Here is a 21,153-nt window from a genome sequence, read left to right on the forward strand (position 1 = left end):
GCCCTCCTCCTGGCTCTGAGTGTCAGCGGACAGGTGTCAGAGGTAGCCCCAGCAGCCTGGTCTCTGTTCTCAGAGCTGGGGCACACGTCTCCCCTGGATTTCCAGAAGCCCTTAACTGCAGACGGCCCCTGCCACGTTCTGTCTACGGCCAGCTATGCTTGGGGCACCTCAGGCCTAAAGAACAAACTCTGTGAGACTGTCCTATCTGACCCTCCAAACCTGGTGGCCCATCTTCCCAGCTGCATAACCATCACCTGGCAAAGCAAGTCACCGACAAACTAGGCTGCAGCCCTATGCAACCGTGACAGTCCCAGATCTGCAGGGAGGGAGACCATGGCCACACCCCCTGCTCACAGGACAGGCCATAGGAGTTGGAGGGGCAGGTACAATTCTTGGGGGCAGGCTTCCTGAGGGCCCCTCTTCCGCTGCAGCCTGCCCCTCAAGGATGGGCCAGGACCCAGGGATCCTGCTCAACCAAAAGGGACAACCATCTGGGAACCTGTGGCCAGCATTAATTTGCCTCTCCCAAGGCTATACTGGCTCATGCTCTCTGGACCTGGGGGGTCAGCCCCAGAGGCCTGCATGGGGGACTGGCCCTGGTGAGGGGTAGCGGCTTTGGGAAGACACACCCACACATCTCTGCCCCAGGGGCTTACGGCCACCCTGCGGGTGAGCAGCCCAAGACTCGCACTCTTGGCAGAGACCCAGGGCCCAGCATTAGTGACGACAGGCACAACTGAGGCCCCAGGAGCCTTCCTGGTACAGCAGACACTAGTGATGGGGTCTGGAAGGAGCGGTCCTGCCCTTGGCCTCAGTGGGAAAGGTAACCGACCTGGCAGGAGAACCCCATGTGGGCACAGAAACCGATTCTGGGCCACACTTTGAGGAACTTCTATCTTAAACAGGTGCTGGGGGAACACAGGGTGGCGAGCTGCTCTCCTGCAGGAAGGTCTCTGCCTAGTGCCGAGACCCCCTCAGCAAACGCATGGCCCTCTCCCCGATAAACACAACACCATTTTCATTTTTAAAGGTGCCTGAGTTGGAAAAAGTGCTCATGAGACCAGGGCTGCTGGGGGAGCCTTAAAGAACCCCCACCTGCCACTCTGCAGGCCTCCAGCCTCTTCCCCAGCTGGGACTCCTTCCTTGGCTCAGACCTCTATGGTGGGGCTGCTGGGAAGCCAGCCACACCCAGGCTCAGGTAGTTCCTGGCTTGGTGGCCCAGCTCCAGGGACTTTTGCACCCCAAGGGCAGCGCCTCACCCTGCAGAAGGGAGTGCTGCCTGGGCAGAGAACTCAAGCTCACTGTGGCAGGGGCCCCAGCAGGGCCTGGCCCTGGATGGTGCTGTTTGGACACACACCCCCCCGCCCCAGAACCTGCGGCCGCCCCAGCAGTGATGCCATTGGTACCTGGGGCCTGTCCCGATGAGTATTCACAGCCGCCACGTTCAGGAATATAGACTCCAATTTACAACCTGCCAAAAGGAAAATGCAAATCCGTGCCCCTTCCTGAGAAGCAGCCGGAGCCACGGAAGGTAGAACCTTCTCTCAGGAGGAGGCCTGGGGGATTGTGGACAGAACAGGTGTCTCAGCCTCACCCTCTTCCACCCACTGCCTTAGGCAGCTCTGGGGGGCCCGTGAGGAAGGACGAGGCACCTTGTCAGGCACGTACTTCTCAAGTGCCACCGCCCAGCACAGCCTCGGTGAGAAGTCCAGAGACCCACGCAGGGCCACGCTGAGGACCTGGGCCGCCTACCTTGGGGGCTGAGGGTGGTCCCAGGAGCAACAGGCCCCACTCAATACGCGGTCATTAGGCTCAGTCTTCAGGGCCTGCAAACCACCCACGCCCAACCCTGTCACACACAAGGTGGACTCAACATCGTGCCAGGCACTCAGTGCGATGGGGGTCACTAGAATGACATCAGCTGCCATTGAGCTTTGTCATCATCCTCCCGAGAGCCCGAAGGGGCCTGGTAGCCTGTGCCGAAGGTGAGGAGCTCATTAGAAGTTGCCTGAGGTCTCCGCCTGCACAGCCAAAAGCAGAGGTGGGACTCAAAGCACCCTGCACCCAGAATATTTTAAGGTCTGGGTCCTGGGGGCCGTGGGGCTTTGTGGGTGTTTTGGAAAAACCAGTGGAAAAGCCCCTCGTTTGAGCGGGTAATGGTTAAGAAAGGATCATCTGGGAGGCTTCCCGCGGCCACGGAAACAGAAACAAAAACACTTAGAAGTACACTGGGAAAGGTGGTGGGTGGCAGGAGGAGCGACCTCCCAGTGAATCGTCACAGGGGAAATCATGGAACCCTGTAGACAGCCGGAGTCTAGCAACCAGGTCAGCGCGCAGGAAGCTGCCTTACCGTAAGCCACAGGGGTCAGCTTCAGGACTGTGTGCAGCGGACACCTGAGGTAGGGCAGCTGTTCTGTGGACACAGACGGGGAGGGCTGGCACACCAGGGTTGCCTGGGTGACAGTCCCTCTCTCGCTCTCATACACACACATTCCACCTCCCTGGGGACAGAGCCCACACCTGCCGCCTTGTCGAGGAAATAGGCCAGGAGACAGCGCATCACAGCCTGGTGGCAGATGACGAGCACATTCTCTTGCCTCTCCAGTTCCATGATGACAGGCTCGAGTCGCTGGACCAGGTCCTCGTAGGACTGCAAAGGCAAGTGGGAAGGGGGCCTCAGGCCCAGCTCTGGGGGTAGAGACGGAGACTGCTGGGTAGACCCCTCCTCACTGCTGGAGTCCCTCACCGTTCTTGAGGCTATGGCTCGGTTTCCTCAAGCCTGGCTCCTGAGGGCATGGGCGTGGGCAGCTTGGTGCAGGGCCTGCCCCTACAGGACTGTGACAGTGAGATGTCACCTTGAGCGGGAAGCTGGGGACTGAGGACTGGCCGTCTGGGAAAGAGATCACCTCCCCCAGCCCAGGGCCAGGTCCTGGTAGGACTGAGAAGGAAGGGCTGGGCCTCAAGCTGCCATCTCAAGGGGCCACCTCCGCGCCCACTCACAAGACCCTTTGCTGAACCCGCAGCTGCTGGAATTCACGTGCTAGCAACTGGCAACGAATGGAAAAGATGCTGCCTCCTTCCAGCCCACAGCAGACAGAGTGCACAGGAGGGGCCAGGGTGGGGGAGAGAGCAAAGACCCCCGAAACTTCCAGAGTGCAACCTGTCGGAGACACCCAGGTGGCACGAAGGACTCTGAGGAGCCACAGGAGCCCTGGCCCAACCCCTGTGTCCAGTGGGTCTGGAGATTTCCGCCAGGAGACCGAGCCTGAGGGGGTCCAGCCCGCTCCGCACGCAATGAGCAGCCCTCCACGAAAAGGCCCCCCACGCTAAGCCGGAGCAATACCAGTACCCGGGGGAAGTCCCAAATGCGTTACTCTGGAAACTGATTTCTGAACTAATTCTCTCCCCTGGATTCTCAAAGCTGAGCAGGTGGGCGTTTTGTTTCTTCTCACTGCTATCGGGCTGGTGCTCAGAGTTCTGCCCCACAGCACGACGTGCAGAATAACTAACTCTGCCCGGAGCAGTCCTGCCCCTGAGGACAGGACAACACAAGGGCCTGCCGCCCGGGGGTGGGGGCTTCTACGCGTGTACCTCTGTGTGTGCACGCACGTGTGTCTGTGGCGGGTATTTTCATTTGGCCACCGCCCCAGGCCACCTCCTGGAAGTGGGAGATACCAGAGTCAAAGGTGGCTCTGCTTCTGCCCTGCGGCCTGGGCTGAGGCGCGAGCCCGTCTGAGGAAAGTGACAAGTGCAGGTGGCTTCTGGTGGCCACAACTCATCTGGGGAAGGTCTCCCTAGGTCTGGCTTCAGGACTGGGGGTGGTATTTGAAGCTGCAGGGAGGGTAAGACCACCCTGTGGTACCCCTGGGAAGGGGAAAAGCAAAGCTGGGGAGCAGGGATCCAACGGGTCTCGGGCTGAGAGCCCTGTACAGCGCTGTCCACTCACTACCCAAGGAGGGTCTGCAGCCGGGGCCGCACAGCTGGGAAGTGGTGGCGATGACACATGCGCCCAGCATGGCCTCCCTGAGGCCAGGCCCCCCCTGCAGCCCACGGAACCCCACAGAGCCCGCAGAGCCCTCAGCCATAGGCAGGCAGCAGGCGGCTGGGACTAAGCCCCCAAATTCTACCTACCTCCCCTTTGGGGTACCGGTACCGGTACTTGTCCTGGTCTCGCAGGGCAAACTCCAGTGGATAATGATCTTGAATTTCCTCGTAGGTCATTTCCTCACAGACGCCCTACAGAGAAAGAGACACCGCAGTCACCACACCTCCAGGCCGGGCTGGGGGATCAACCCAGGGCGGGGGGCAGGCAGGGGAGCAGGTTTATGGGGCATTTCCTGGGCCATGGAGGGCCCTCAGCCTGGGGCTTAGAGCAGGACCTCTGGGAACACTGAGCAGGGGCCGGCAGCTCCTAATTTGTAAAAAGTTCTCGGCGCAGTCCTTTTCACCCACCCACCCAGTTAGAAGTGTTAGAAGTGTTAACTATGTATCTTATCTAACGTGTCTTTTGTTTTCTGTGCTGTGGAAAAGCTATCTCTGAGTACGGATTGTGGTGCAAACTATACAGCAAGACTCCACTGCATCACGCTCACACACAGGGCATAGATTACTTTATTTTAAAAATGCCATTAAAAAAAAAAGGAAAAAACACAGCCGAGAACACTGGCTGGGGACACTAAAGTGTCGTGTAAGGGCCCAGAGAGGCCCAGAGTGCGTCGGCCACCACCACATCATTAGCCGTGACCACCCTGACCAAGCCCACGTTATGAGCAGCATATGGGCCACCTCCATGGAACCACTTCCCCTTCAATCCTCCACTAAGGAGCCCAGGAAGATGTGTCAACTCACCAGTGACCGTCCTATCGAGGCTCAAGCCACAGACAAAACATGCCCAGAGAGAGGAAGAAGCAATAAAACACCCTTAATAAAAAGCTGCTGGTTTGTTCTAGTTTTTTTTCCTACGCAAAGCCTTGGAGACAAAGTTGTCCATTAAAAATGAAAAATAAAAAGGAAATTTTATAGCTATGAATGAATGCCAATATCTGAAAAGAAGAAAGAGCTCCAATCAATAACCTAACATTCCACCTTAAGATACAGGAAAAAGAAGAGCAGACTAAACTTAAAGTGAGCAGAAGGAAAGGAACAGTAAAAACTCGAGTAGAAATTAATGAAATAGAGAAAGGAAAATAAAGAAAAGCAATGAAATCAAAAGTTAGGTCTTTGAAAAGATTAACAGAATTCACGAAGAATTTGCTAGACTGACAAGAAAAAAAAGCTCAAATTATTAAAATCAAGAACGAAAGAAGGACGTTACTACTAAGCTATAGAAATAAAAAGGATTATAAGGGACTATTATGAACAATTGTATGCCAACAAATTAGATAACTTAGATGAAACAGAAAAATTCTTACAAAGACATAAAGTATCTGTTATGAACCGAATGTGTCCCCCAAAAAGACATACTGAGGTCCTAGCCCCCGATCGCTGTGAATGTGGCTTTATTTGGAAATAGGGTCTTTGCAGACGTAATCAAGGTTATTAGAGTGGGCCCCAATCCAACAACTGACGTCCTTTCAAGAAGGCCATGTGACGACAGAGACACCTACGGTGAAACAGCCAGGTGACACAGAGATACCCACAGGGAAGATGGCCAGGTGACGACAGAGAAACCCACAAGGAAAACAGCCAGGTGACACAGAGATACCCACAGGGAAGAAGGCCAGGTGACGACAGAGACAGGGATTAGGATGAGGCAGCTGTAAGCCAAGGAACGCCAAGGATTGCTGGCAACCACCAGAAACTTGGTAATAACGTGGGCATTAAAAGTGATTCCGGTGACAGCTCAGAGGAAGTGAAGTACAGCAGAGAAAGCTTCTATGAAGGAATAGATACATGATCACGAACAGAATGTTGCTAGAAATAGGAATGTTAAAGGTGTTTCTGATGAGACCTCACATGGAAATGCGGTGCATGTTACCAGACACTAGAGAAAACATGATCTTTGTCATAAAGTGGCTAAATTACCTTCTAGTGTCGGGTGGCTAGTGTCCAAAAGGCAGATAATACCAAGTGTTGGTGAGGATGCGGAGAAATCGGAACGGAAAAGGGTGCAGCCCCCTGGAAAACAGCCTGGCGGTTTCTCATGAGGTTAAACATACAGTATTTATATGACCCAGCAATTCCACTCCCAAGCGTATACCCAAGAGAAATAAAAAACCACACAGAAACGTGTACATGAATGTTCACGGCAGTATTGTTCCTAAAGCAAACACATGGAACTAACTAACTGCTCATCGGCTGATGAATGGATAAATGATATGTGGTATATCCATATAGTAAAATATTATTTGGCAATATGAAGGAATGAAGTACTGATACATGCTACCCCAGGTGTGAACCTTAAAAACACGCTGAATGAAAGAAGCCAGTCGCAAAAGACCACACATTACATGATTCCATTTATACGAAATGTTCAGAAGAGGCCAATCTATAGAGAAACAAGGTTAGTGGTAGCCTAGTGCTGGAGAGACAAATGGGAGGGGTGAATTGCTTTTTGTTCGAAAATCTGGAGTAATGAAATGTTCTAAAATTGACGCTGGTGACAGTTGCACAGCCCTATGAATATCTTAAAAAACCACGTACCCTTTAAATAGATGAACTTGTATGGTATATGAATATCTCAATAGAGCTGTTGTTTAAGAAAAAAAAAAAGGAAAAATAAGGCAGTAAATTGTGGATTGGTTAAGAAAAAAAAATCATAATGTTGAAATACAAGACCAGCCCAAGGCTGTTTAGCAGAACAGGGAAAAAGAACAGAGATAAACATGGAAAGATGATTAATACATGATATTAGAATAGTTTCCAAACTTGAACGATAAAGAAGGGAATCCACAAGCATCTAGGAAAATAATCAGATTAACTTCAAAGGAAGAAAACTGGGGTGGCTGCTGGCTTCTCTGCAAAACCAAATGCTAGAGCCACATCCCTGTCCTTGGAGGATAGAGTCTGGCCCCTCGCCCGCCTCGGGGAGCTGTTGTTTGCGTGAGAAAGAAATCACGGACTGGAGATGCCTCATAACTCCCACAACTGACGGAAGGCTACAAAACGGGTTATGAGAATCGCTTATTCTTTTGAAAGAGATCGTCAATTCTGAAGGAGAAAAAACAGATACAAACAAAACCATGATGTTGTCCTCTGTCCAATTACATTCATTTAAAAAAAAAAACAGGCAGAAAGAAAACAAATGGAAATGATATACCTTTGTCTTTCCCACCAGAAGTCAAGAATTATTTCCCTATTACTAATTTTGATATGTATATTTAAATTATTCCTTTATTTATGTGCATCCAGCTTACGAATGTCTTTGAATAGCTTCAAGGTAATTGCTACTAGAATAAAAACATCGCCTACCTTCCAAATCATGACAAAAGAAATGTTTATACAGAAAAATAGGAATAAAGAGAAAACTGTAACGCATTGAAAACAAGATGAAACACAACAGTTATAAGAGTAAATGCAAAAGGGTTTAGATATTTGAACGAGAACAGCTCTAAGGCTAGGCTAAAAAATAAACCAAAGAGGTGCTCCTTTCACCTAAAGAAATGACAGAAAGTAATTTAAAAATAAAAGGGGTAAATACAACCAAAACATATGGACAGAAAGCAGGGATATCAAATTAAAACCACAAGATACCACCTCATACCATTTAGAACAGCTACTCTCAAAAACAAAAACAAAAACAAAACAGAAAAAATAACAAGTGTTGAGAGGATGTAGAGAAATTAGAACCCTTGTGCACTGTGGGAACGAGAAACGGTGTATCTGCTGAAAACAGCACAGTGGTTCCTCAAAAAAATAATTAAAATAAAATTATCGCGTGATCCTGCAATTCCATTTCTAGGTATAGACCAAAGAGAAATGAAAGCAGGGTCTCGAAGAGATATTTGTATACCCATGTTCACAGCAGCCCTATTCACAACAGTGAAAACATGGAAGTAACCCAAGTGCCCACTGATAGATGAGTGGATAAGCAAAATGTAATCTTACACACACACACACACACACACACACACACACACACGAACCTTATCCTTAAAAAGGAAGCAAGTTCTGATACATGCTAGGACAATGGATGAACCTTGAGGGCATTATGATAAGTGAAATACTTTAGTCACAAGAAGAAAACGACTATATTATCCCACATGTATGAGTTATTTAGTGAGATTCATAGAGACAGAAAGTAGAATGGTGGGTGCAGGGCTTGAGGGGAGCAGGGAAGACGAGTTGCTGTTTAATGGGGTCAGAATTTCCAGTTTACAAGATGGAAAGACTTCTGGAGATGGGTGGTGGTGATAATTGCACATTATTATGAATATATTTAATAGTAGTAAACTATTAAAGATGGTAGTTAAGGTAGTAAATTTTATGTTATATTTTTATCACGATAAAAAAAGTTGAAAAGAGAGGCAGGAATCGTAATATTCAAATTAGTTAAAGTATAAATCTATGCAAAGAGTGTTTTATATCGAAACAGGAACCATTCAAAACCCCAAAAGAAAGATAAGTAAACTTGACGACAGCAAAAGAAACTATCCAACTCGAAGTTCAGAAAGAATAAAAGACAAAGAAACCACGGACAGGAGCTCAGGGACCTGCGGGGTTTTACCCTAGGTTGTGTGTATTATACCCAGTGGCCTAATATGCATGTAGTTGGAGTCCAGGGTAGGAGAGAGGGTGATAGAAAATATAATTGAAAAAATAATTGCTTAAGATTTTTTCAAATTTCATATTTAGAAACCCAGAAATCCCAGAATCTCAATGAACACCAAGCAGGATGAACATAAAGAAAACCACACCGAGGTACACCATAATCAAATTGCTGAAAATCAGTGATAAAGAGAAAATACTAAAAGCAGTCAGAGAGAAAGAAGACAAGTTATGTACAGAATGAAGATGAGAATGACAACAAACTTCTTGCTAGAAACAGTGCCACCCAGAAGACAATGCAACAGCATCTTTTAAACGCTGAAACAAGAGGATGGCTGAGCAGGTTCATCGATTTGCCCCTCCAGACCCTTCTTCTGCTTCTCTACCTGTTTCCTGCCCCAGGAGACTGACCCTGTAGACTGCATCCACAGGCTCCCATGGCCACTAATTTCTTCTTGGGCTAGGCCACAAGAAACCCTGGCAGAGGGTCACAGGGAGGGAGAGGAGAAAGGTCGAGATGTTTATTCCCAGGCTCCCTCCGAAGGAGTTGCTTTCGGTGGTCTAGGTCTTCACCCAAGGTCCCCTCCCAGCAGGCTGTCCTTCCCTCACTGCTCCCTGCCCCCAGGTTCCTGCCTCCTCTCGCCCTCCTCCCTCCTCTGCCCAAGGAAAGTAATGATCCCTGTTGTTACATGTCAGGACAAGCAACGACACTTGTGGTTTCCCCATATCCTGCCCATAGCTTGTAAACGATCGATTTATAAACCCTCATGGAATTAACCTAATTGGAGTGGTCCTCTGTTTCCTTTTATGTACCACAAGTTCACAAGTGATAAACTTTAAAGACGTCATAATAAAACATCAAAATATATAAAGCAAAAATAAAACGAACAAGGCAAAATTGTTAAAAATGCAAGAAAAATGAACAAAGTCATAATTATGGAGTGTATCTAACATTTGACTATTGATTTGTGATGATCAAGTAGTCAAAAAAATAAGGACAGGGAAAATTTGAATGATATCATTACAGAAGTGGAAATTAGTGAGAGACACACACAAACTTTTTCTTATGGAAATTTTCAACCACACAGAAAAGTAGAGATGACAGTATCATGAACCACGTACCCACCTCTCAGCCATAAATATTAACAACACACATACAACCTTGTTTCAAATAAACCTATACCTGCTTCCCTCTCCCAAGCAACTAGATTACTTTGAAGAAAATGACAGACATGATTTCATTTCACTTGAAATATTTCGATAGAAGACTCTAAATGTTCAAATACTTCATAATCACCACCACCCCCCAAAAAACTCTAGGATTCTTTCAGATAATTGGATAACGGATGTATATTGGATGTTGTAACCAATCAAGAGGCAACAGACCTTCCTTTCAAATGGCCATGAGATAGTTATGAAAATTTACCATATTCTAGGCAATAAAGAAAGCCTTAATAAATCCCAAAATGTTGAAATTACAGGTCATGTCCTCTGATTGCAACAAAATCAAACAGAAAACAGCTTTACATGCCTTCACTACTCAAAAAGAAAGAATGACTATAAATGCCCTAGTCAATAAACTCTAGAAGTTAAAAAAAAGCAAAGGACAGTAAGTAAAAGGAAAATAATATAAACAAAAGCAAAAAATAAATTCACTAGAAAGCAGAAAAACAAAAGAATTGATACAATCTGAGACCTGGTTCTCCGGAAGAAAACTCGAGTGGCCAATTTCTGATAAATCTAAGTAAGAAGAAAAAAAATCCCACAAAATCAAAGGATGGAAAAGGGGTAACAACAGCTGATACTGAGATATAACTACGTGAGTATAATTGACTGTTACATACTAGTAATTTTCAACATCCTGATGAACAAATACATTTGTAATAAAATAAACTTTGAGATGACCCAGGGACAGAGAGGCAAAGAGGAAATGGTAATGCAGGTACAGTAAAAGGTTGATGGTAGAATCTTGGGCGGAGCGGGGCGGGGCGCAGACACACCTCAAGCTGACTCCTAGTGAGTCGAGTTCTCATATAATCCCCTCCCCTTGAGTGTAGACAGAATCAATGATTGGCTTCTAACCAAAAGACTATGGCAAAGGTGATAGGATCAATCCCATGATCTCGTCAGGTTTTAGAAGAGTCCCTCTTAGCTGATTATGGAGAAAGAGAGACCCTCCTTAACTGGTTGTGACGAAATACACTGCCATTGTGAGAGGGCCACCTGGCAAGGAATTGTGGGTGGCCTCTAGGGGCTAAGAGCACCCTTTGGCTGACAGCTAGAAAGAAGACAGGACCTCACTCCTAAAAGCATAAGAAGATGAAGTCTACCAACAACCACATGAGCTTGGAAGAAGAGACCCCGAGCCTCAGAAACCAAAGCCCTGGCCAACGTCTTCACCGCAGACCCTGAGCAGAGAACCGAGCCACACCTGGCCAGACTCCTGACACAGAGACACTGAAAGGTAATAAATGCATGTTGTTTGAAGCCACTAATTTTGTGGGAATTTGATATGCGGCAATAGAAAATTAATGTACTGGACATACGTGTGTTCCTATAAGCCTTTTAACTTTGTTATATGTTTGAAATTTTTTGGGGGAGGAGAGGAAATCATCACTTTTATGGAGGTAAAATTTACATACAATAAAGTTGACCAATCAATATAATTCAATGTTTTAACATGTGTATTAGGTTGTACCACCACTACGATTATGAATTAAAACATTTCCATCACTCAAAAAGTTGCCTTCTCCCCTTTGCAACTGATCGACTCTTTGGCTTTTACCTATTATCTCTGCAAATATTTTTTTTTCTGTCCCCTCCACCCGTCTTTTCCAGGACGCCAATGGCACACGTGTTAGGTAGACTGCCCTATATCATCTCACACATCACTGACGCTCAGGTCCTTTGAAACTTTTCATAATAAAATATCGGACAGAAAAGATGACTCAAGAGTATGTTCAAAAAATAGACCAAAGAATAAATTTCAATTGTCATTAAAGAATTACCTCAAAGGATGCAAAGCCCCAGGCCAGGGAGATTTGTTGAAAGAAGAGTGAATCTCAGGGGTTCGGGAGAGACTGAAAACCCACCAAATTCACTTTATGCTATCAGCCAATTAAGAACAAAACAAGGAAATCCAGTTTGCCCATCACTTACTCTTGACCATGGAATTATACAAAACAGAAACACAAGGGGTGTAAACTGGGAAGGTGATACCTGGATTAGGCTTATTTCAGAAGATCTGACAGCTCCTTTAAGAAAACCTAAGAGAATCAACTGAAAACTGACTAGGGTAAACAAAAGAATTTGGTCATGGGTTTTCCGTGGACCAGCAGTAACCCGACAGAAGGCGGGGACAAGATCATATTCACAAGAAGCCACAGGAGGCTTCCTCGCAGGACCCTCTGGAGCTGTGTCCCCTGGGTCACCACCACCCCCAGCCCTCCAACTCTTTCCCAGCTTCATTACCCTTCTCCCAACTCATGTCTGGTCCCACTGTGCTTCCATCATATCCACAGGGACAGAACTGAATACGCTGACAAGCTGCCCTCTCCACAGCTGCATCCATTTGTTGGGGGCTGAAGGACGACCCCTAGGACACAGACAGAGGAGCCCCAGAAAACTCCTGATCTCGACACCAGCTAACTCTCCCCGCTGGCAAACTCCCATTTGAAACTTCTTCCTTCCACTCTGAAGGGAAACTTCCACGAGGGTCTGAGAAAAAGACATCAGACATAGAACTCTGTGGCCACCTGCACCCCCCGACTCCTGACACCCTGGAGTCTGGGCCCCTGCCCCCTCTCAGGGTCCACTGTACTCCCCCCACCCTGCCCCTCCTGTCAGCTTACACCGCCATGTCCCCCTGGACCCTGAGCCTCCTGGCTTCCTGCTCAGTTCCCCCCTCACTCCGACTGGGCGCCAGCCCCAGGCTTGTGCCAAGAACCCCAGGATCTTGTTATTACATCCCAATGGTCAGTTTGGAGCCTGGCCTCCCGGGGGTATCTCACCCCGGGGACCACCACGCCTCCTTTCTGCCCTGATTTTCACAACGCTCATCTGCCTAGTTCCCTTCCACCTCACTGGCTGCCCATCCGTAGCTCCCCATAGCCCTTTAAATGCTGGGGCTCCCCAGGCCTTTGTCCTGGGTCCCACTTGTCCTCCCTTAGTCACTTCATCCATCCCACAGTCTCAAATACCACGTCTGTGGGGGGATGCCCAAGCCCCAACCTCTCCTTGGAGATCAGACTGTCTCGAGGGCACCGGCTCTTCATCTCCCAGGAAGTTCTCTCAGTGTGTATTTAGTGAGCACCTACCGCGTGGTGAACAAAGCAGATCGAGGGCCTACCCTCACGTGAGCTCATCGCCTTCCTCGCCCCAGAACCCCCAGTGCCTGGAAACCTGGAGTCAAGCTGGATGCTTTTCTCCCTTTCATTCGCCGGTCAGCCATCATCGGGTTCTATCACTTAACCAGGATCTCAGTCCCCAGGACCTGGCCCAAGGCAGGCTCCATAAATACGGGGTGAATAAATGAACAAACATCCCTCAAATCCTCTTTCACAGCTGCCGCCCGAGCTCCAGACGTCACCACCTTACCAGGCCCCTCACTGCAAGCACCTCTAATGAGTCTCCCTTCTCCAGCTCATCCCCCGACCTAAGGAGACGCAAAAATAGAAGCTTGGGGCCCACAAGCTTTTCCATCAGAAAACTCTAGGAGGAGGACCTGAAAACTGAGTGGCCCCCACAAAGATCAACATGCAGCTTTATCCCTGCGTAGACTAAGGTAGCCTGCCCCGACTGCCTCCCATGATGCTTTCTGGACAAAGATAATATTAACCGGAACCTCAAAGTATTTTCGCAATTGTTCATAGAAAATGTCCACCCAGGGACACCAAAATAAAAGGCCAGCACTCACTCAAAAATGACCAGGTATGCATCATACCAGAACACGTAAAGAGCTCCTAAAAATCAATACAAGAAAGTCAGACAATCCAATGGGGGTGGGGGGAGAATAAAAGACCTCACGAAAGATATCAAATGGCTAATAAACATAGTAAAAAACTGCCATAATTAACAGTGAGTTACTGGTGCATAAACAGATACATAAATCATATGTAAAAACTTAAAATAAAAGTAGGTAAAATAAACTCATTTTACCTCTAATCAACTAGCTGTCCTTTTTTTGTTGAAAAAGGACAGCTAGTTGATTAGAGGTAAATGAGTTGATTGGGGAAAGATGAGATTTAAGGCTCATGTCAGAACATCGAAATACATTCCGGCTGACCTAGACCGTCAGATGTAGAAGAAGGGGAAGGAGGGGAGGAAGGAAGGAGGGAGGGAGAGATCGAAACCCTAAAAACTGAAGAAAGGTTAGGGAGGCTGCTCCCCGTGACCCTGGGCACTGTCACCGGGCCAAGAGGGAAGGGCTGGCGATTACCGCGTCGATCTCGTTGAGGACCTTCCACTGCTCGTAGGGCACCCCCAGCGCCTCGGCCGTCTGGATCGTCCTCTTCATCTGGCTCGTCCAGACCTTCAGGTCCTTGATGTTCTGATCACTGATGAACTGGGCCAGACTCTTGGCAAACTGAAACACATCACGAGCAAGTTCAGACCCCGCGGCCGCAGAGTCCACGAGGTCATCGTGCCCTGCCTCGGAGAACGGGCTCGGTAAAAAGGATGAACCAACCTCGCAGTGACACCCACACTTGCGAGGACTGTTCTTGTGCATTCTTCCCAGAACCTGAGTGTAGTTCCAGTTGTGGTCCATGAGGTCCTCTGCCATTGATCCCGACCCCCACCAGCTGTATGACCTCCCCGCTAAGGCTTCGGTATCTCCCCTGGACTCAGGTCACTCCCAGAATGCTGTGCCTCTCTGAGGAATGAGTCTCAGCTGGTGACAGCTCACATGGAAGCCAAAGATCCAGGCATCCGCTTGGTGTTTGGTGACCTTCCTTATACGATGGGAAGATTCTAGACTGAAGGTCATCCAACTTGAGGATCACATATTAGCTGCGAGAGCTGGAGCCCAGCCCTCGGGCACACACATGCACATACCCGGCCACCCAGGGGTCCCAATGCACAGACACACACACACATACATGCACTGACCTCCCTGCCCCGGGGAGACAGTCCTGGGTCCCCTCCGATCCGGCCCTTGAGGTTGAGCTCACTCTCACCGTGCCGGCAGAGGTAGATGGAGCGGGGAGTGACATGGATGTTCATGAGGTAATAAACGATGCGACTCTGGATGTGGTCAGCGACGCGGTTCACCACATAGCTCTGTCCCACGTCCATGATCTTGATGTAGGACAGATCCCTTTTCAGACGGAAGGCAGAGAGAGGCCTGTGAGTGAACCCAGGGCCATCGAGGGCACATTCCGCCAGCCACAGGAACTGGCCGAAGAGCCTTGCTTGCATCTCTGCCCACCAGGCTCGACATCGCAACACACGGGACTGTCGGTCAGCTGCTGTGCACGTGATGGGCACGAGGTAGGAGCGACGTGACACGTGCGACAGACAGACGAACCCCGTGGGAGGAACTCAACACTTATCGTACTCCCAAAAGGTGACATCTAAAGTGAGGGGTCAGTCAGGTCACTCTGTGATGTCAGCCGCTGCTCCGTGTCCCCCAGGCCCCTCTCGTCTACCTCTGACCTCTCAACACACTATCTATAAGATGGACAAGAGCCATTTTTTCCGGGCAGGATTGAGCTGGGAGTAGCTGGCAAACAGTCCTCCCCTCTACCCCTTCCAGTCAGCCGCTTTTCCTTCCGCCAAGGAACTCTCCCCTAGAACCCGGCCTGGGGCATCAATGTGTGCCGAGCAGCCCTGCCCCACACCGGGCAGCGGGCGGGTGAGACAAGAAGCATGGGAGGATGGTGCTGGTGGCAGCAGCCGATAAACCCAGCTCAGCCACTTTCCCTGCTTTGGACCTGTGACACGTCGCAACGTGCAGAGCACACTTATTTGCTTATGTTTGCAGAGGGAGTGGGGGCGGCAGGAGGCAAAGGTGTGGTTTCTCAAGCACTGTGCTTGGGTTCAGCCCTGAGCCCCACAGATGTTCTCATCTGAGTTCTCACTGTCTGGGCCATGGGACCTCAGTTTAGGTTTAGGGGTGTTACGCAGACACCACCGATAAAGACATCAGCGACGTTTACTGGCAAATCCGACAGGCACTGGTCCAGATCAGCCCCTCTCCTACGGTCACACGACAGGATCATGACGAGAAATGCTGTGCCGGGGAGACCAAGGGAGACACCAAAAACCACAGAAAGGCCCAGGCGGCGAGCGCCGTGTAGTTCCAACCGGCTCGGGCTGGTTGCAGGGCCCGGCCGGACTCACGGCCAGTCCAGAAGCCCAGACCCCGGAAACCACCCCTCCACCCCCTCCGTTTGTGCTGCTTGATTCCTGGGTATTACATATTCTTATGTAATTATAAATGACCCGAGCACAAAGATATATCCCAGCCTTTTCACTCAATGCATGACATATACCTTCCCACATCTCTTTAGCATGGTTTATACTGACTGTGTAATACTTTACCAAGGGGTCACGCTGTTACTTAACCACTGGCCCCACTTATGTTAAGACAAGACTTGGCAAACTATGGCCAGTAAGTCAAATTCAGCCCACGGCCTGTCTAGGTAAACACGGTCCGCCCAGTTATCTACTTATGGTCTAAGTTCCCTCTGCACTGCAATGGCAGAGCTGACTGTATGCCCCAAAGCCTAAAATATTTACTACCCGACCCTTTGGAGAACAAGTTTGCTGACGGCTCCTCTGAGAGCCCCAACTGAACGTCCCCTTGTGGGCTTAAAGAATCCTCCCCGCCCACCACTCATTGGCACCACTGTCCCCTTCTCAAAACAGACTGTGCTTTTAAAGAGCACGTCATGTTTGCAAATGCCTGTGGGAGGACCCCCTGTACGTAAATCAGGCTTGATCTTATGACGGAATAATAGAAAATTCTGACTCTCAGAGCTCCAGATAAGGCAACAGCTCCTGCGAGTCACCTCAGGCCCATGACTTCTGCCCCAAGGAAAGAAACAAAGAAGGTCCGACCACCTCTGCCTGTTGGGGTGGCCCCTCGGCCACCACCATGGGAAGCCCCAAGATGGCAGCCAAGTGGGGCCCCCACCCCCACCAGAGCTGCAGGACACGGGCTCCCTCGCTCACCTGTCCAGGTCCTCATCCAGAGACTCGTACGAATTCTCATAGCACTCGATGCGCTTCATGAAGTCCTCTGTGGCCTCGTCACTGTCGCGGTTGACATAGTCCGGGCTGCCCAGTTTCACTTGCTGCCGGAGCCATGCACAGAGCAAGGACACGTCAAGGCTGGAGGCCAGGCAGGGCCAGAGACCAAGGAGAATGCTGGGCGGGGAGGGGCTGGCTGGGCCGGAGGCCAGGCTGAGGCTGGGGAGGGGGGCGACGGCCCAGGGGGCTGGTCCCTAGTCCAAGTTCCCACAGTGGTGCTAAGAGAGTGTTAATGGCACCCTGAGGTTGGAGTCCCTTGCCCTATGGGACAGGAGGAGGTGAGGCCAGAGGGGTGAGGGACCTGGAGACCCTCCCCACCCAAACTATCTCCCCAAAATCAGATGTACACTCCTGGGATAAACAGGGGGTAGGGGAGAGGGGCCAAGATTCTTTCTCTTTCAAATATAAACACCACCCCCCAACCCACTCCCCTACCCAGGGGCTGAAGCTCCTCTCGCATTGTCCAGGGGATTCTGAGAGGAAGCGAAGAGGTGGGAGCAGGAATGAACGCCCCCAGCGACACAGCCCCACAGGAGAGGTCCTCAGGGGTGCAGGCTCACCTGACCCAGCATTCCACTGCCTCCCACGCCCCGCCCCAAGGTTCAGGAGACCGAATTAAGGTCAGCCCAGGCATCGGCCAAAGAGCTGGAGAGGGACCTCACTGTCCCATGCCACCTTCATTGTACTACTGTCCCAATAAGGTCAGATGTACCACTCACCACGATGTTAGCAGCTATGACCTCAGGATCCACGCAGATGGATTCAACGAAAAAGGTCTGCGGCGAGGACCGGGGTGGGCCGGAGGGAAGGGACCACAGACACGTTCAGGGCTCTGGGCCTAGCTCCACGGAGCCCTGGCCCACTGAGGGCCAAGCTGAGCAGCCGGGGCCCCCAGGCCCTTCTTTTGGGGGTGGGGGCAGGGTCTAGAAGCACGGAACCAAAGCAGGTGCCGCCCTATCCAGGACTCTCCCAAGACCCTGGCCTCCCCAGAAAGAAGACTACAGGTGGAAGAGAAAAATGCAGCCCCTCTCATCCCAAGTCGACGTGGTGGCCCACCTGTCCAATGCCCTGCCCGCATCAGAGGCCATGAAAGGGGCCCAGAGGGTCGAAACGTGCCACGGCCCAGCCGAGGAGGGGAGCCAACCAGCTCTCACCTTGTAGCCGTTCTGTTCCCCAAAATGAAAGATGGTCCCTCTCCGTTCCCGGGTGGTATTCGTTGCATCAAAAACCTAGGACCAAACTGGAGTTAACTTGGCCTCCGGCCCTGGAGAAGGTAGGAGGCCACCGACCGCCACAGTACAGGGACAGGATTTCTCACCGAGACCAGCTGCTGCCCAGGCCACCCACCCGGCCAGTCTCCTTTAGACCTGCTTAGTTGTTCCTCCCCTTTCTTGGGGAGCACGCCCCAAGGAGTAGGTGCCTTGCTCCCAGCCCGGCGGCAAACCCTTGGCACTGAGGAATGCACTCAGCACTGCTCTGTATACAGCAGGCACTCAATCCATTTTTGATGAACAGGTCTTCCAGGGAAACCAGTTAAACCTGGAGCAGTGAACCCACGTTTATTTCCACTCCATCCTGAGACCCCAGAATGGGAACAGAAAGATAAAGAGAACAGGAGAAGACAGGAGAGAAACGGGAGATGTCAACAAAATGCGTAAGGTAGATAGATACGTGGTGACTGACTCGGAAATGGAGGAAACCAAACAGAAGCCCTCGCCAACCAGAGCGCACCTGCTCATGCAGCACCAGCACGGTCAGGACCAGGGCCACAGGCATCTCTGACGAAAGGGACCAGGGTGTGGAGGAAATGGGAAGACTGGCCGGCCGAGCAACCAAGAGCTGGTGGAGCCCCAGGCACCGTCCCCACCCTGTCCAGCCGGCTCTGTGTGCCTGGCGCTGGTGCAGGCGCCCTCGCGGGCAGCCCGCTCACCCGCAGGTCCCAGCAGCTTGCAGAGCATTCAACCGGGATTCACTGGACGCTCTAGCAAAACTGCTAACACAAAACACGGAGACTAAAACAGAATAAAAAGAACTTCAAGAAAAATGGAGACGGGCATGAACAGAAGGAAACGTCAAAAAACAGATCATCATCTAAGGAGAGAGACAGAATGCTCGAGGAACCACGAACGAAGAGCAGAGTTCTAAAAGGCTGGAATGTCACAGAACAAAGTATTTAAAATGTAGAAATTAAAATGTGAGCATGGAAAATTTTTTAAAAATTCAATCGAATACTTGTAAGATACTGTTGAGAAAAATCTCTCTGGAAGGCGGACAAAAAAGGCAGAGAGAGAAAATAAGGGGAAAAAAAGATAAAATTAGGGATCGACCCTAGCATGCAGCCACCAGGCGTTCTGGGAAAAGCAGCTCTGAAAAGGGGAGCGAAGGGAGGAATCGGTTGTCAGAAAGTGGCAGGTTTATACAAGTAATGGCGTTCGACAATTTCTCCGACTTGCTGGACAGAGATTCCTGATAGAAAGGGTTCCCGGCCCCAGAATGGTGTTGAAGAGACGACGTACCACAAGATACATCACCCTGAAGACCCTACGGGCCTCCCCTGAGGAGGGGCCGTGAGAAGCCCCCAGCTCCCTCCAAGAGACAAAACTTTCAGGAAGATCAGCAAATCAGAATGACATTCGACTTTTCCACAGGCATGCCAGAAGCCATAATACAAGGGAGCGATGTTGTGGAAATTCAAAGGGGAAAGTACTTCCCGCCTAGAATTCTATACCCAACCAGAGAATATAAAAATAAAAAGAGACGTTTCTAGACATGCAAGATCTCATGAAATCTACTTCCCAAGACCCTTTCTCAGGAAGCTATGAGAGGATGTGCTCCAATAAAAAGAGTCAGTAAACCACAGAAAAGGAAGACACTAGATCCAAAAGCAGGGCATTCAAGTCAGGAAGGAAGAGAAGGGAATTCCCAGGTGACAGCTGTGCCACAGACCTAGAGGGCTCTGATCCAGATGGAGCTAGGGCACAGGGCAGTCCAGGAGGCACGCCCCCAAGAGGAAACAGGTAGGACAACAGTTGCTCTGTCTGATTGCATAGGGGTGGGGCAGTGTCCTTTCCCACAGACATCCTTGCTCGGCCTTGCTTGTCCCAACCTTCCACCTGACTTGAGGGCCTAACACACAGGTAGACTTCCCTTACCCAGGATTCAGCTGGTTCCTGGAACAGCCAATAATGTCGGGCGGGATTCTCTCTATACCAGGAGAAATCGCATTTGCTAAAGACTTTGGTAACTCGATCCCTCTAACCTCTAAGGTGGCCAAAAATGTGAGAATTCCAAGGGAAGTCCTGACAGGTCAAAGGCAACGACAAGGCCTGGAAGAAACTCCTAGCCTACATCCAGCCTCTGGCTTCCTCCCGCATAGCACCTGCGACTTCCTCCTGGGGCTGGCACCCAGGCGCCTCCGGGCCACACACCCCTTGCATTCCCCTCCAGAGGCCTGGTAAGCAAAGGGATAGATGTGTGTGGGCTCCCACATGTCACTCCCAGATGTCACCAGGGGATCACACTCACCGCCACATGTCCCCCCTCCTCGCTAAGGAAGCGCCGGACATCACGGAGGGCTGCCAGGGCACACTGCCTTCAGGGGAGAAAACACAGGGTCAGCCAGCATCCGACCCTGGCTGCAGGAGGGCAGCTGAGTCAGGGCCACGTCATACCCCAGATAGGAGAGGGACAGCCCCTGGGGCCACTTCCTTCTTTTCAAGGTTTCTCTTTTCTTGAGATGATTTTCACTGTTTTGCTAACTCTGCTCCTTAAGAGTAGAAGGCTATGTGTCCCTGGCCATTGGGAATAATTTTGAAATATCACCTTTCTGAATTTTCCCGTTTTGTCTTACGTACAAATCCAAGCGGCCATTTTGCCATATTCATGACTTCTAATTGTCATGCCTTTTCCCTGGTTATCATAATAAGCACTTTTAAAACCAGACATTGCCTTGTGTGTGTGTCAGGGCTGGTGGTGGACAGAGGAGAGACACTATCACTGGCCCCCCAAGCAATATTAAGCTTAATATTCAATTTTCTTTCCTGGATGAGAAAATTCCCCAAACCATCCCTTCTGGAAGAGGGTGCTATGTCTCTGCCTCTTGCACCCATGTCCAGAGACCCTCTGGGAGGCAAAATCCTCACCATGACTGACCACCGACTACAATGCATTCAAAACGTCTCTGCCTTTTCATTG

At 50.1% G+C, this 21,153-nt stretch overlaps 1 protein-coding gene across 4 annotated transcripts in view; it reads right to left on the reverse strand.

The window, feature by feature from the left end:
- The window catches only part of PFKFB4 (6-phosphofructo-2-kinase/fructose-2,6-biphosphatase 4), a 36,918-nt gene that overhangs the window by 2,438 nt on the left and 13,327 nt on the right, over window positions 1-21,153 (reverse strand). For all 4 annotated transcript variants that reach the window (XM_039837661.1, XM_039837660.1, XM_039837662.1 and 1 more), the window contains 10 exons: window positions 20,485-20,551; window positions 18,114-18,188; window positions 17,679-17,735; window positions 16,882-17,003; window positions 14,815-15,022; window positions 14,144-14,290; window positions 4,132-4,236; window positions 2,521-2,650; window positions 2,351-2,413; window positions 1,407-1,471 (listed from right to left, as the gene is read on the reverse strand). In XM_039837661.1, the coding sequence (XP_039693595.1) occupies window positions 1,407-1,471; window positions 2,351-2,413; window positions 2,521-2,650; window positions 4,132-4,236; window positions 14,144-14,290; window positions 14,815-15,022; window positions 16,882-17,003; window positions 17,679-17,735; window positions 18,114-18,188; window positions 20,485-20,551 (1,039 nt within the window). The remainder of the gene's footprint in view (window positions 1-1,406; window positions 1,472-2,350; window positions 2,414-2,520; window positions 2,651-4,131; window positions 4,237-14,143; window positions 14,291-14,814; window positions 15,023-16,881; window positions 17,004-17,678; window positions 17,736-18,113; window positions 18,189-20,484; window positions 20,552-21,153) is intronic.

The sequence above is a fragment of the Pteropus medius genome, unplaced genomic scaffold, assembly GCF_902729225.1.
Source record: "Pteropus medius unplaced genomic scaffold, Ma_sr-lr_union100, whole genome shotgun sequence".
Classification (NCBI taxonomy): Eukaryota; Metazoa; Chordata; class Mammalia; order Chiroptera; family Pteropodidae; genus Pteropus; species Pteropus medius.